A 15942-nucleotide genomic window follows, 5' to 3' on the forward strand; every position below is an offset into this window, starting at 1 on the left:
ATATAACAGTATGACTTTCTAGGATTTACAGTAGTTTTTTATTCCAATTTCTTTGACTAGTTCATCATCTCGCAAGAAAACATTAAATGACAATATAAATGAAAATACCAAAGGGCAAAAACAGTTGACATTCCGAGGGATCACGAGTGACCTATTACTGTAATAATCTCTAAAGATTTGTAAGCCTCATTGGAAGTCAGCCCTCCTAAGTCCACACCTTACGAGCAAGTATTATGTGCAATGAGGGAAAGAAAGAACCTTTTCTAAGACTAGTGCTCATCGGAATCAAATAGGAGACTATGAGAATGTTCAATGGAGGAATAAAATGGAAATTTTGCTTTTTGAAAATTCTGAGAATAAATGATAGCCATGATGTGTTTCCTGATGAAAACCAAGCATTGTAGTTCAGTATAAGAAGTTCATCCTCACTAAAAGGTATAGACTTCAGTATCAGGAGTACGAGCAATTTAACTGCCACTTGGACCAGATAGTCTTAGGATTACATATCGATCTATTCATTCTGGGTTTGAATCAGGAAAATGTACAGAACAAATAAAGTCAAATTACCAATGAATGATTAAGGGACTGATTTTTTGCAATCCAATATCAATGTGGCATGACAAGTAAAAAATCCCTTAAAAGAAAGAGGCTAAAATTTTTCCATGCTAATGTGTTGGCACAAATGATTTCCACTAAAGGAGCAGAACTGATACGGACAATTCATGCCACAATATGTGAATTAAAACATATTTGCTTGGTGATAAATATGACATGCAATTCCCATTACATTTCTGAACTGTATTGATGTCATTGGTTTACAAGGCTGGGAAATAGTCACCTTCCCGATTACCGGAATTTAATGCAAATTTTGAGAAATGCAGTTACCTATTTTATATGGCATGTTTAATAATAAACACATTTTATGTTAATGGGCTCATTACTTTGTGAAAAAATAATTCTTGTTGAACTGTTGCCCACTGTAGAAAATGCAACACATGATATGCCTAGAAAAGAATGAAATTTAAGCCCATCTCACTCTTATGAGGTATCATCTTTCTAGAAATCAAAACCAGAGACTAAATCAAATTCCTGCAGCAGACTCTAATCTTACTAACTTGAGCACGTGCCAAGATGTGCAATGTTACATGGAGAGGAGGGATCACAAAATTGGAGACTGATTTGAAAAGAAACAATATCTTTTGTATCAAGAAAGCGTCATATCAAAATTCACCATGCACAGACAGACTATTAATTCAGGAATAGTAAGAAGGTAACATAATGACAGTTCAGAACTTCATGGAAGATAGGATGAACAAGCAGAACATTACGTCCATAAGTAGGACTTATTGTTGTTTGTAAGCATTCCTATTGTTAATATAAAAATATAGTGAAAATATATCAAATGTTCACTAATTCAACAAAAATTCTACTCTAAATGAACCTTTAAAAAGTAAAAAAAAGTGTTATACCTATCAGTCTGTTAATCCATTTCCATTGTTCCTGAGAGATAACTCAAAAGGATAAAGAATAATAACCCATCCTATCTCTTGGTTCTAAAGCCCCCGTCTCACATAGCGATATCGCTAGCGATATCGCTGCTGAGTCACGGTTTTGGTGACTCACCAGCGACCTCACCAGCGATGTCGCTGTGTGTGACACTTTGCAACGATCAGGCCCCTGCTGTGAGGTCGCTGATCGTTGCAAAGTGTCCTGGACCATTTTTTGGTCGTTGGCCTCCCGCTGGCCAGCACACATCGCTGTGTGTGACCAGCGGGACCAACGATCTGGCTGGTAACTATGGTAAACATCGGGTTACTAGGGGCACGCGCGCACTTAGTAACCCGCTGTTTACCATGGATACCACTCTGCTATGGTGCGCGGAGGCTCCCGCGCACCGTAGCAGAGTGGTATCCATGGTAAACAGCGGGTTACTAGGGGCACACACGCACTTAGTAACCCGATGTTTACCATAGTTACCAGCCTGCTCCTGCTTGCAGCAGGCTGGTAACGGGAGCAGGACATCGTGGAACGATTCTTTCCACGATATCGCTGCTCCCCTGATCGCTGGTGAGCCTGCCTGTTTGACAGCTCACCAGCGATGTATTAGCGATGCAGCAACGATCTCTGACAGGTCGTATCGTTGTCGGGATCGCTGCTGCATCGCTTAGTGTGACGGGGCCTTTACTCCTCAGGACTGGTGCACAGTCAGTGTGGTGACAATACTCAAAATCAGGTCAGAATGTGAGCCTGAAAACAAACTGCAGGCCTGTAAGTTTAGCCTCTATTGTGGGTAAAATATCAAATGAAAAATTTCTAGGAGTTTTTTAATCCCTTCCTGATGCAATACATTTTTGTTTTTTCCCTCCGCTTTTTCCAATAGCCATAACTTTATTTTTATGCTGATAAAGCCATATGAGAGCTACTTTTGAATGACAAAGGGGAAAAAAATCCATGCCCAGTCAAATAGCAAACTCACACCCCTCATATTCCAACATTGCTTCTTGGGTTTTACTTTTTGTTTATTTTGTTGTAAAAATGACCAGAATTATGTTTCTCCAGATCAGTATGTTTACGGCGATACCAAACTTGTCCAGTTATTATTATTATTATTGTAGTGTTGAACTTTTTTTTTTTAATTGTGATTTTTTTCAATTTGGTTTTTGTTGCTATTTTTTCATATATGACGGCTTGTTTTTTTGCAGGTCAAGTTGATGTTTTTATTGACAGCATTTTGGGATAGATACAATGTTTTAATCACTTCTCATTGCATTTTTTTGCAGTGACAAAAGAAAATCTCAATTCTAGAGGTTTAAATCATCTTCTCTTTAGGTGTTATTGATTAGCTTGATATACAGTGGGGAAAAAAAGTATTTAGTCAGCCACCAATTGTGCAAGTTCTCCCACTTAAAAAGATGAGAGAGGCCTGTAATTGACATCATAGGTAGACCTCAACTATGAGAGACAAAATGAGAGGCTTCGTAAGAAGTATTTCAAGGTCCTGGAGTGGCCTAGCCAGTCTCCAGATCTAAACCCTATAGAAAACCTTTGGAGGGAGTTGAAAGTCCGTGTTGCCCAGCGACAGCCCCCAAACATCACTGCTCTAGAGGAGATCTGCATGGAGGAACGGGGGAACATACCAGCAACAGTGTGTGCCAACCTTGGGAAGACTTATAGAAAACGTTTGACCTCTGTCATTGCCAACAAAGTATATATAACAAATTATTGAGATGAACTTTTGTAATTGACCAAATATTTATTTTCCACCAAAATTTGAAAAAAAATTCTTTCCAAATCAGACAATGTGATTTTCAGGATTTGTTTTCTCACTTTGTCTCTCATAGTTGAGGTCTACCTATGATGCCAATTACAGGCCTCTCTCATCTTTTTAAGTGGGAGAACTTGCATAATTGGTGGCTGACTAAATACTTATTTTCCCCACTTTATCTGACTTTAGAGAAGAAGCGATACCAAATATGTATATGTTTTACATTTATTTTTAATGGGGAAAAGAGGATGATTCGACCTTCTATTTATTCATATTTTTTATAACAGTCCACACGCTTTAAATGCCGCCGTCACTGATGGACAGCGGCATTTAATAGGTTAATAACAGTGGGCAGAGCTAACTTAAGCTCTATAAGCTGCTGTTAGAGGCAGATGATGGCTGGACAACAGAGACATTATCTGCCAGGAATGGAGTGGGCTGAGCCTGAGCTACATGTACCGCAAATGTCAGGTCGGGGTTAAAATGATTGGCCGCTATTTGGACAACCCCTTCTTAAATTAAACAGTGACCCGTGTAAAATGGCACTGGTCCGGTAGATAAGAATATGCTGTTTATATTTGATATAGGGCACGGTTTAAGTAGTGGACAAACCCTTTAAGTTTACTCTTCAGGAACTCACAACAGGTCCTTCGTTCCGAATATGCTATAAGAAGAACATCTGTGGCAATTTCTGAAGCATTGCGAATAATTTTATTACCTGTGCAACACTAAGGAAATCCTAAAAGTTTAACTTGTTGAGAGGTACTTGGAGATGGGTTGTTGAGAAATACTGTTCTAAGAAATGCCAGCCTGGAATATTGGATTTATGAGGGATCAGTCCTGTCAGATTTATGTAACTTCTATGAAGTTCTAGACTAGACCAGGATAAGGCCATGGATGTTGTCTGGCTCCTGCTTGCAGCAGAGTTTGAGACACGTGTTATTAGCATATAGCATTTGATGCTCTTGCTTCTGATGCTATACATTAATGTGACCCCAACCTAAAGGTGGAAAAAATTCTGAAACGATTCTTATCTGTATGATTTTTTTAACATGACAAAAACCTGTCAGGAACGTGTAGAGTTTTTATAACCATTGTATATTGAGTATCTGTTGCTGCACTAGCTAGTAATTAGCATTTTAAATATGCAAAGGAGGTGTTCAGTGCTCTAGGTGTGATAGAGCACTTAAGTAGTCACTACCTTCAGAACTTGTTTCTCCACCCAGCACCGGTGTTATGATCTACAACATGTACTAAGGAAAGATAGGGGAAAACTGTCCCTACAGCAAGACTAAGCTGAATCCCTACGATGTAGCGGGCTGCCTGTTCCTAGCGAACAGACCCGCCTTAGTCCTCGGCTAGTCTGAACGAAGACCTATAGAATAAGGGGAGGGGTCCCTAAAAGAACTAAGGACTGGAATTAAAATGGGACACCTGCTGAACAGAGAAGTTGTGGCAGAACACAAAAAGACAAACTGACGAAAGGTACAAGAGGTCCCAGAAGGACCAAGCGAACTGACAGAGAAAGGCACCGAAGAACCTGGCTAGAGAAACAGTCAAACACTGAAGTCCAGCACAGCCAGAAGGGCGGAGCTGGAATATAAAGGGAGATGGTCACGTGACCGCAAAACACAAGATGGAAAAAAAAAAAACAGGAGGGTTCTAACAACCGGCCTCTTTAGCTTGACTGATAGCTCGCTGACTGTGTGATTTCAGGCACCAAGCAAAGAAAGCAGACAGTGAGCTATGAAGCTCTGGAGGCAGTGGCTTTTCCATGCCCAAAACATTTAACACCTAATTTGCATATAAATTAAAATGGTAATTACTGGGAAATGTAGCAACAGATAAAATATATACATTTCACACGGCCTGCATGCCCATATATGTGATTTTTTTTGGGGGGGGGGGGAGATTTATATTAATGACAGATTCACTTTGAAAAAAAAACACATACATTTCCAGCACTTTAATGCTAGGAATTTAAAGATACAGTAGCGCCACTGGACATAATGAACATATCTTGCGAACAGAATTTGATACTCACCTCTGGCAAATATGAATTTTCATAGTATATACCTTGCACCAGGTCACCAATGGCACTAGAGACTAACTCTACAACCTGCAATAAGATGAAAATAATGAGTTCATAAGATCAAATACCGAAATACATTCGTAATAAATTACATTGCAGAAATGGTATTACTTAAAGTTTGAGCCTACAGTACATAAAAAGTAACAGTGTGGCTTAGTTTTTTTTTGTAATCTCTGTACGGCTTTGTACCTCATTTTTTGATGACCTAGTTTACAAACTACCCCCTAATACTAATGGGATGAAGCGTTTTTAAAAATGATCTCAATTTATCTTATTTATTTATTTTATTCACTTATATAGCGCCATTAATTCCAGACATTATGGGCACTGTCCCCATTGGGGCTCACAATCTAAATTCCTTATCAGTATATCTTTGGAGTGTGGGAGGAAACCGGAGAACCCGGAGGAAACCCAAGCAAACACGGGGAGAACATACAAACTCCTTGCAGATGTTGTCCTTGGTGGGATTTGAACCCAGGATTTTTCTTCTGAATACAGTATAGCATTAAAAGAAGCACAAAAAGAAGTTAGTAATTTTGCTAAATTAAACTTTGCTGCAGCCTTAGAAAAATCGAAAAACAGGAAATTCCAAACTCCGTCCTCCAAGAATCTCATGAAGACAACTCTTGTATTGATGCCTTTTTAAGACATATGGACATCAAAGAAGGGAGTTACCACACTGCAAACTCCTCCTGTGTGAGCCAAAACAGTAGCACAATTCCTGCTTTAGCAGAGCTGGTCTGTCCATGTATTACTTGTATGGAAAAAAAATCTATATAGCTACCAGCAGATACCTCTTCTATGTTGATATTCGGCCACCCACATCTTCCCAAGGTCATAACAGCTGATCATTGGGTATTTACTGACGCAGGTTCAGAAAACCACTTTAGGCTTCAAGGTTTTCAAATCTCATAATTCATGTATCCACAATATGTTGATCTATCTTAAAGGGGTTCTCAGGACATATGATATAAATGAACAAATGATCTGTCTTTAGGATAGGTCATCAATGTCAGATCGGTGGGCATCCAACACCCAGCAATCCCACGATAAGCTACTAGCTGCTTTGGCAGTGGCTAGATGTACATTTCGAACAGAGCTGCACTATTTAACAGGGCTGGAGTCGGAGTTGGTGTCTATTTTGGTGGAGTTGAAGTCAGTATAAAATGGACCGACTCCTAAAATATATAATAAATTAGGTACAGTAGTTCAATGCAGTATGTGCTGTAAATTTTTTCAAGAATTTGGGAAAGTTATGAAATGTCCTATAAATGTCTGTGCTATTCCTGATCTAAGGATCTAGGATTTGAGCACATAAATCTCCAAGGGTGCCCAAACTTTTGCATCGGCATGTGTCATCTTTAACTTTAGGTCTTTTAGAGATCATTTCATTTTTAACTTGCTTAACTGTTCACAATAACAGTAATTTTGACCAGGGGTGCCCAAACTTTTACATGCCACTGTATTTTGAATAATTTCTCAATGACATCTATTGAGAAATACAAAATGACATACAACTTTTATGGCTTATGGATAACTTTACTTCAAATGTTTAACAGCCCAGCACTTTAAAAAATACTTAAAAGCTTTAAGAAACATAATTATTTTTGTTCATGTGGGAAAAAGACAGTATACATAAGTGCTGAATGCAATTATTAAAAATGCCCTTAGGCAACTCCATCTGCTCTAATATGGTAGTGTTTGCTGCAGGGTGATGCCAGCCATCTGAAGATCATTTGCTGCCTTCTGCCATCTCTCTTAGTGGTAGAACAACATATCCAAAGCCAGTAAAATAGCACTAACTAACCTGATCCCATACCACTGCTTAGCATATCCAGAACTTTACAAAAGGTAGATTATGTCACACAGAAAGTATTACCATTGCAATCTAAGCACTAAACCAAAACCCTCAGGAGATGACTGTAGATTTATACAATTCTTTTACATTTTTTCATACACATTTAACTTATTTCAGTATAGAAACAGAACTGTGTGGCTAAATTATTAAAAATGTAGAGCTTTTATTTCTATCAAATGGTTACTAACGTCCATTTATTAACAAGTAATATTAAAGTATTTTCCTATAAACCTATTAAACATTATTTAAATACAGGAGATGGTGCCTACAACAAAAATAGCAATAAAACCTGTGTAATACCCAATTTCTACAGTGCTAGCAATACAGTTAAACTGAACGCTAGCTGACAGTTTCGACAGATTACAGATGATCACTGAGGACCCGGCACTGTTGCCCCTTGAGATTAGGTTATCAGTTGTGGGGTACTACAAGAACCATTTTACTGAGTAAAGATAAACGACAGTAGGACATGACTTGATGACATGAAGGTCAGTAAATCTGGAAAATTAGTAGGTCAAGTACAGTTGTAAACACCATCATTCGCTATAATGAAGTTGGCTCTCACAAGGTCTGCTCCTGGAAAGGAAGACCAAGCATTAACTCTGATGCAGAGGATAAGTTCATTAGAGTTATCAGCTTCAGAAAACGCAAAATTGAACCACCTCAGATAAAAGTCCTCAAATAATGCATAGACATCAAGTAGCAGGCATATCTAAACATAATGTCATGATTCCTCCGCTCAATGTGTTTTGGACGCATTGAATGACAGCTCAGTCATCCAATCTAGTGCAGGGGCATGCTGAGCTGTCAATATTTTGATAGACAGCTCAGCTGTCCAATTTGAGACTGGTAGATGCTGAGCTGCTGTTCCCTGTTCTGAGTTATTACCCAGCTACTTAGCTAAGCTGTCAGTCCCAGATCTCTGCCAATCGTAGCATTTGCTTGGTGGTGCATTTTTGCCTTGTATTCCAGTGCTCTGTTTGTTAATCTATTGATGCCTGACCTTGGACCTTATTCTTACCATCAGTTTGCCTAGCCCCTTTGTTCTGATCAGCTTTCTTCCCGGTATTCTGACCTCGGACCGTGACCTGACTACGCCTTTGTCTTTCCCCTTTAGTTTACAACGTGCTCTCTTGGTATCTGAAACGGAACGTTTGGCTACCCTGCCTCACGGCATGTTCATGAGTAGTGACTAGCATCACACATAGCTGTCCAGATGAGACTGTGAGAAGAAGTTCTTTATGGTTAAATTGCAGCAAAGAAGAAAATACAGAGGACCGAAAATAAAAACTTGTTTGGGTCAAACACAAACACTGGACATTAGATGAGTAGAAATTTGCACTGTGGTCTGATGAGTCAAAACTTGAGATTTTTGGTCATAACAGCCATGTATTTGTGAGGTGCAGAAAAAGGTGAGTGGATAATTTCTACATATGAGGTTCCCACCAAGAAGCATGAAGGATGAGTTGAGATGGTGTGGGAGTGGTTTGCTGGTGACAATGCTGGTGATATATTCATAATTCAAGGCACACACCCAGCTAACACAGCATTCTGCAGTGATAGGCTATCCCAGATGGTTTATACTTATTGGGACCATCGTTTGTGTTGTAATAAGACAATGACCAAAAACACACTGTCAGGCTGTGTAAGAGCTATATTAGCAAGAAGGAGAGGGATGGAGTGCTATGTCGGTTGACATGGCCACCACATTCAACCAACGGTTTGAGATGAGTTGAACCAGAGAGTGAAGCCAACGTAAAACGTCCTTTGTGATTTTGCTGCCTGCAGTCTGAATCTACAATGTGTCCATTCCAATAAGAAAAAAAGGAAAACATTGCAAGAACAGGTGTGTCCAAACTTCTGACCAGAACTATGTAATAATGTATTTATGAAAACACTTGACATGCAAGTTCTTCCATTGTTTGTGAGTAGTGGCACAGCTATAATTATGCAATGGATGGCTTTCAATGTCTGGCCTACTCGGTTGGAGCATATGTATTTTTCGTCGTAAAGGACAAGAAGCATGTAACAGGGATGGAATATAAGTAACCCACATTTTTCCCTCACAGAGTGTATGGTCATGAGCTGCTGAAAAACAGTTTTACTCATGTTAATGTTAAAGAAGTTTTCCACAATCAAAATCTATTTGACTAAATACTCGTTTACTTCTAAAACAACGGACACATAGTACTCACCCTCCCCAGGTTGAGCATCGGCTCTCCTCCGCTGATCCGTTTACTGGTCGTAGTGTTCACGTCATTACTACAGTGCACATCACCACTGCCTTCAATCACTGAGCTCAGATTTTCTGCTGAGGTAGATGACACACACCACTGAACTTAGCGATTAGCTGCAGTGATGATGCATTTGCGCCATCACCACTGCAGCAGTCAGTAAACAAAGACAGGATAAACAGAGTAGTGTCCGCACTGCACCCAGGAAGGGTGAGTACTATCTGAGAGTCCGCACTGCACCCAGGAAGGGTGAGTACTATCTGAGAGTCCGCACTGCACCCAGGAAGGGTGAGTACTATCTGAGAGTCCGCACTGCACCCAGGAAGGGTGAGTACTATCTGAGAGTCCGCACTGCACCCAGGAAGGGTGAGTACTATCTGAGAGTCCGCACTGCACCCAGGATGGGTGAGTACTATCTGAGAGTCCACACTGCACCCAGGAAGGGTGAGTACTATCTGAGAGTCCGCACTGCACCCAGGAAGGGTGAGTACTATCTGAGAGTCCGCACTGCACCCAGGAAGGGTGAGTACTATCTGAGAGTCCGCACTGCACCCAGGAAGGGTGAGTACTATCTGAGAGTCCGCACTGCACCCAGGAAGGGTGAGTACTATCTGTATCTGTTGTAAAATTGGTATAGAGAAACTGAAAACTGCTAAAGAAATTCCAATTGTGTGCCGTTAAAAATACTCCTAAAGAGACTGTAACCCTAAGGCCAGGGTCACACGAGCGAGTGTTCTCTCATGGAAGAGAATCGGCTCAATTATGCTAATGACACTAGGCTCAAACTGTCAGAGTTAGATCCAAGTGTGATCCGGTTCTCTTGCAAGAGATAATCACAGCACAGGTGTGGAGAAGATGGAGAACTTAATTTCTCCATATTCTCCATTGTCTGAGTCCGCAGATGTCGGCCTGCACTCTGATGACATCTGCGTGCAGTCTGATGTTTCACACACACCCATAGACTTGTATATGTGCGTGATCCAAATTCCAAAGCCATTCACAGCATGCTGCATTTTTTTTCTTATGCCAAATCAGCATGAGAAAAAAAAATAGATCTGAGCTGCCACATAGAATAACATTGGGTCGAGTGCTATCCGATAAAACAGCACATAGTATTCAGCCGTGTAATACACTCATGTAAGCGAGCCCTTAGACTTAAAGGGACTCTGTAAGCACAGAATGACTATTCAAACCAAGTAGAGGCACTCGGTGCTTCATGGCGAGATCAATCATTCAAATACACTTTCCCATTTTCTTGTTTTCCATCTATTTCCACCCTTCTCTAGCACTATGAAAGCCAGTTCCATCAATTACATAATAGGGGGATGGTAATTGAAGGAAAACAATCAGGTGGGAAGGTGTATTTAAATGTTTGACCCCGCTACGATGCACTGGACGCCTATACTGTATTGTCCACTCATTGATTAGGAACCACACTCAAGTTGATGGTGGCGTATGTGCAACAAGCATGCAACTATGTTGAAACAGGAGAAATACTTGAGTATGCTGGAATAAGAAACAATTTTTATTATGATATATTTAAAAGACAATCATCAGGTATTCAGTCATAGTACATATAATGGGTTGTAAGGTGCAGTGTACCAAACAGAACAACGCCACAGGGAGGAGGAGGAACCAATTGAGATTCATATCAGAATAACAATAAGAGGAAAGGGAGAGCAGTCAACATGTTCAGTAACAATATATAACCATAGTGGGTTAATGTAATAGGACTCAGATAGGCACTGACAAGTTACATGCTCACCAAAATAAAGCCTCGGGCTCCAAGGGCGTCGCATGTCATGCGCTGATATGCCTCCAATGTGATTCATGGATACCTCCTGACACTTGGTCACTAGTATTTAGGAAGATCCTGTTGGTGCAGCCGCTATGCGCCTTTTGATAAAGAACAGACGAAACGCACGTCGGAGCGCGCTCCTTAACACACCCACCTTGTCTCTGCGATGCCCTTGGAGCCTGAGATCCTCCGCTTTATTTTGGTGAGCATGTAACTTGTCAGTGCCTATCTGAGTCCTATTACATTAACCCACTATGGTTCTCCGTTATATATTGTTACTGAACATGTTGACTGCTCTCCCTTTCCTCTTATTGTTATCCTCATGTGAATCTCAATTGGTTCCTCCTCCTCCCTGTGGCGTTGTTCTGTTTGGCACACTGCACCTTACAACCCATTATATGTACTATGACTGAATACCTGATGATTGTCTTTAAATATATCAGAATAAAAATTGTTTGTTATGCCAGCATACTCAAGTGTTTCTCCTGTTCCAACTTGTTTAGATGAGTAGGCATTGCTTCAGCCCACGGTCCTGTCACTATTGACTTGTTCCGTGGCCTGATTATTAATATGTTGAGGGCCGCTATTTCGCAACTAAGCATGCAACTGTGGTCTGAAGGAAATTCCTGAGAAAGGTAGTGTCCACGGTCATGTTATTTGGTGCATAGACCTCTGGGTCCCAAGAAGAAACTGCTGATAGTTCTCAAATTGTTCTCTCAGTGGCAGACACTGGGATAAGAGGACCACTGTGCAAGAACAGGATATGGGCCCTTTGCAGAATATATCTCCTTTCAGTATCATCCTGCAGTACATCACTCCTTTAAGCCCCCATTATATACAATCCCATCCTGTAGTTTATGACTCCTCTTAGCCTACTATATACAGCCCCATCCTGCCATATGTATCTGCTTTCAACCTTCTCTATACATACAGCCCTATCATGTGCTACATAAGTCTCCTCTCAGCCCTATATTTATGCAGCCCCATACTACAGATTCTCACTCCTCTCAGCCCCATCTTGTAGTATATCACTTTCAGCCCTATCTTTATACATCCCCATCCTGCTGTAAATTTCTCCTTTCATCCCCTTTATATATAGCCCCATCCTGCAGTATATCTCTCCTTTCAATCCCCTTTATATACACAGCCCCATCCTGTGATATGTATGTCTCCTGTAAGCGCCCTCTATATGTGAAGCCCCATATTATCACTTCTCTGAGCCCCATATACACAGCCCCATCCTACAGTATATCAATCCTCAGCCCCTATATATACGGCCCCAATCTGCAATACATCACTCCTCTTGGCTAACAGCATGTAGGCACACTGTTACTTCTTGGTATGAGCTCTCTGCACTGAAATGAAGAAGGCTCTGCCCCTTTCCTTTCTCCCTCACAGGAGCAGTTCCATAGTAGACATGTCCCAGAGAACAGCTATGTCGTGAGGGAGATTGCACTGGGCATGATTGACCAGGATCATTAGAACTACAGTAGGATGGTTCCAATGGCAACTAGGAGGGTGGATAGTGCATGTAGGGCCATCCTTTGGTCGGTGATATGTGCAAATCGGGGTAGATTTAAAACAGAGTTATATTTGCACAAGTTAATATACAGTACAGACCAAAAGTTTGGACACACCTTCTCATTTAAAGATTTTTCTGTACTTTCATGACTATGAAAATTGTATATTCACACTGAAGGCATCAAAACTATGAATTAACACATGTGAATTATATACTTAACAAAAAAGTGTGAAACAACTGAAAATATGTCTTATATTCTAGGTTCTTCAAAGTAGCCACCTTTTGCTTTGATGACTGCTTGGCATTCTCTTGATGAGCTTCAAGAGGTAGTCACCGGAAATGGTCTTCCAACAATCTTGAAGGAGTTCCCAGAGATGCTTAGCACTTGTTGGCCCTTTTGCCTTCACTCTGCGGTCCAGCTCACCCCAAACCATCTCGATTGGGTTCAGGTCTGGTGACTGTGGAGGCCAGGTCATCTGGCGTAGCACCCCATCACTCTCCTTCTTGGTCAAATAGCCCTTACACAGCCTGGAGGTGTTTTTGGGGTCATTGTCCTGTTGAAAAATAAATCATGGTCCAACTAAACGCAAACCGGATGGAATAGCATGCCGCTGCAAGATGCTGTGGTAGCCATGCTGGTTCAGTATGCCTTCAATTTTGAATAAATCCCCAACAGTGTCACCAGCAAAGCACCCCCACACCATCACATCTCCTCCTCCATGCTTCACGGTGGGAACCAGGCATGTAGAGTCCATCCGTTCACCTTTTCTGCGTCACACAAAGACACGGTGGTTGGAACCAAAGAACCCAAATTTGGACTCATCAGACTAAAGCACAGATTTCCACTGGTCTAATGTCCATTTCTTGTGTTATTTAGCCCAAACAAGTCTCTTCTGCTTGTTGCCTGTCCTTAGCAGTGGTTTCCTAGCAGCTATTTTACCATGAAGGCCTGCTGCACAAAGTCTCCTCTTAACAGTTGTTGTAGAGATGTGTCTGCTGCTAGAACTCTGTGTGGCATTGACCTGGTCTCTAATCTGAGCTGCTGTTAATCTGCGATTTCTGAGGCTGGTGACTCGGATAAACTTATCCTCAGAAGCAGAGGTGACTCTTGGTCTTCCTTTCCTGGGGCGGTCCTCATGTGAGCCAGTTTCTTTGTAGCGCTTGATGGTTTTTGCAACTGCACTTGGGGACACTTTCAAAGTTTGCCCAATTTTTCGGACTGACTGACCTTCATTTCTTAAAGTAATGATGGCCACTCGTTTTTCTTTATTTAGCTGCTTTTTTCTTGCCATAATACAAATTCTAACAGTCTATTCAGTAGGACTATCAGCTGTGTATCCACCAGACTTCTGCACAACACAACTGATGGTCCCAACCCCATTTATAAGGCAAGAAATCCCACTTACTAAACCTGACCGGGCACACCTGTGAAGTGAAAACCATTTCCGGTGACTACCTCTTGAAGCTCATCAAGGGAATGCCAAGAGTGTGCAAAGCAGTCATCAAAGCAAAAGGTGGCTACTTTGAAGAACCTAGAATATAAGACATATTTTCAGTTGTTTCACACTTTTTTGTTAAGTATATAATTCCACATGTTAATTCATAGTTTTTATGCTTTCAGTGTGAATGTACAATTTTCAAAGTCATGAAAATACAGAAAAATCTTTAAATGAGAAGGTGTGTCCAAACTTTTGGTCTGTACTGTATATATATGTGTGCATTGTTATAAAGCCAAATTGTGATTTTGAGAATAACCCTTTAAATACAGTTTTCTCATCACACGTGAACGTAACTATTAGTGAAGTTGGACCACCAGTACAGATAAAATCCACTGTGCAGATTATAAAAAAATATTTGCAAATTAAATGTTAAAAAATATAATGCAGTGAAAAGTTATGCCATTTTCTTGCAGAGTATATTACTACCTGGATTTCAAAGTATCCAGAAATGTGCAGGTTCACTTAATAAATCGAATGCAGTTGGTCACACATGCTTAGTCAGTTCTATGCATGTTCATTGCAGAGCAGCCAACTAAAATAGCTCGCAGTGAACGGACAGTGCCATTCAGCTATTTTGATGGACCACTTTCAAAGCCAGGTGGTGTCAAAGAAAATGTCATAACTCTTCACTTGATAATTTTTTAAGCTAACATCAGCTGAAAGTGCCAGTATTCGCTTTGACTGACTTGACTTCCTGTGATGAAAAGAAATACTACTTTTTTTTTTGCAACACAAAATATTTGCAACCAAAAGTAATCCAAACAATAAGGTCAAAAAAAGTGATGCATGCATCCAGATAAATTTATGCCTAATTGGAGACACATTTTCTAACATTTTCTAGCCTTCTATTTTTACAATAAAAAAACTATATGAACACATGGGCCAAATGTGGTGGGAAAATATAGGCTGTTAGCTGGGTTGTCCACTTTCGGAAAGTTTTCCTATGAATTATGTGAAATAAATGAATTTCTATGAAACAAAACCAAAAAAACAGCTTTGCTTACCCTGCCCAGGGCTAGCACTGACTCTCTGCTGCTGCCTTTTTTGGCAGAGCTACTGAGCTCAAATGTCTGCAGTTCTTTCAATGGGATGTCAGCGCTGCAGACAACAGACACCAGGAGAAGCAGAGTGGAAACTCAGAGCTGGAATCGGGAAGAGTAAGCAAAGAACAGTTTGTTTTCTTACTAACAGCTTATAGGAAAAGCTTTTCTGAAAGAGGACAATCCATTTAAATGCATGGAGATGGGTCAAACTACTCTGAATACTAAAAGTAAAGCTTTACCTAGACAGCTATGGCCAACTGTCTGTGTCTTGTAAATTATGCAAATTGTCTCTTCAGAGAGGAAGAGGACTAGAACTTTAGTGTCATCTACAGGAAGTAGCAATCCTAAAAGTCAATAGTGACCCTTTAACAAGCCTTATCACATGACTTAGGATAAAATCCAATACCAGAAACTCAATTTGCAGACACTGTGTTTCGGGGTACTGCCCCTCATCAGTGCAAAGTGTGAGTTCTGGTTTGGCTGGATCAGAGGCGTCAGACCGGTATCTAGGGGTAATATTTCTCCTTGCAGAGAGTGACGTGTTAAGAATTGTAAGTTATGTAATTTTTTGGGCCAGTAGTTATTACTTTGCATAGTTGTTACATAACAATCATGAATAACTTGTGTCCTT

At 40.5% G+C, this 15942-nt stretch overlaps 1 protein-coding gene across 2 annotated transcripts in view; it reads right to left on the bottom strand.

The window, feature by feature from the left end:
• PDSS2 (decaprenyl diphosphate synthase subunit 2) overlaps nt 1-15942 on the bottom strand; it is a 301951-nt gene that overhangs the window by 69000 nt on the left and 217009 nt on the right. For both annotated transcript variants that reach the window (XM_073675798.1, XM_073675797.1), the window contains exon 5: nt 5310-5384. In XM_073675798.1, the coding sequence (XP_073531899.1) occupies nt 5310-5384 (75 nt within the window). The remainder of the gene's footprint in view (nt 1-5309; nt 5385-15942) is intronic.

This window comes from Phyllobates terribilis, unplaced genomic scaffold (assembly GCF_046119375.1).
Source record: "Phyllobates terribilis strain yellow unplaced genomic scaffold, ASM4611937v1 Scaffold_3__8_contigs__length_932513732, whole genome shotgun sequence".
In the NCBI taxonomy this organism is placed as follows: domain Eukaryota; kingdom Metazoa; phylum Chordata; class Amphibia; order Anura; family Dendrobatidae; genus Phyllobates; species Phyllobates terribilis.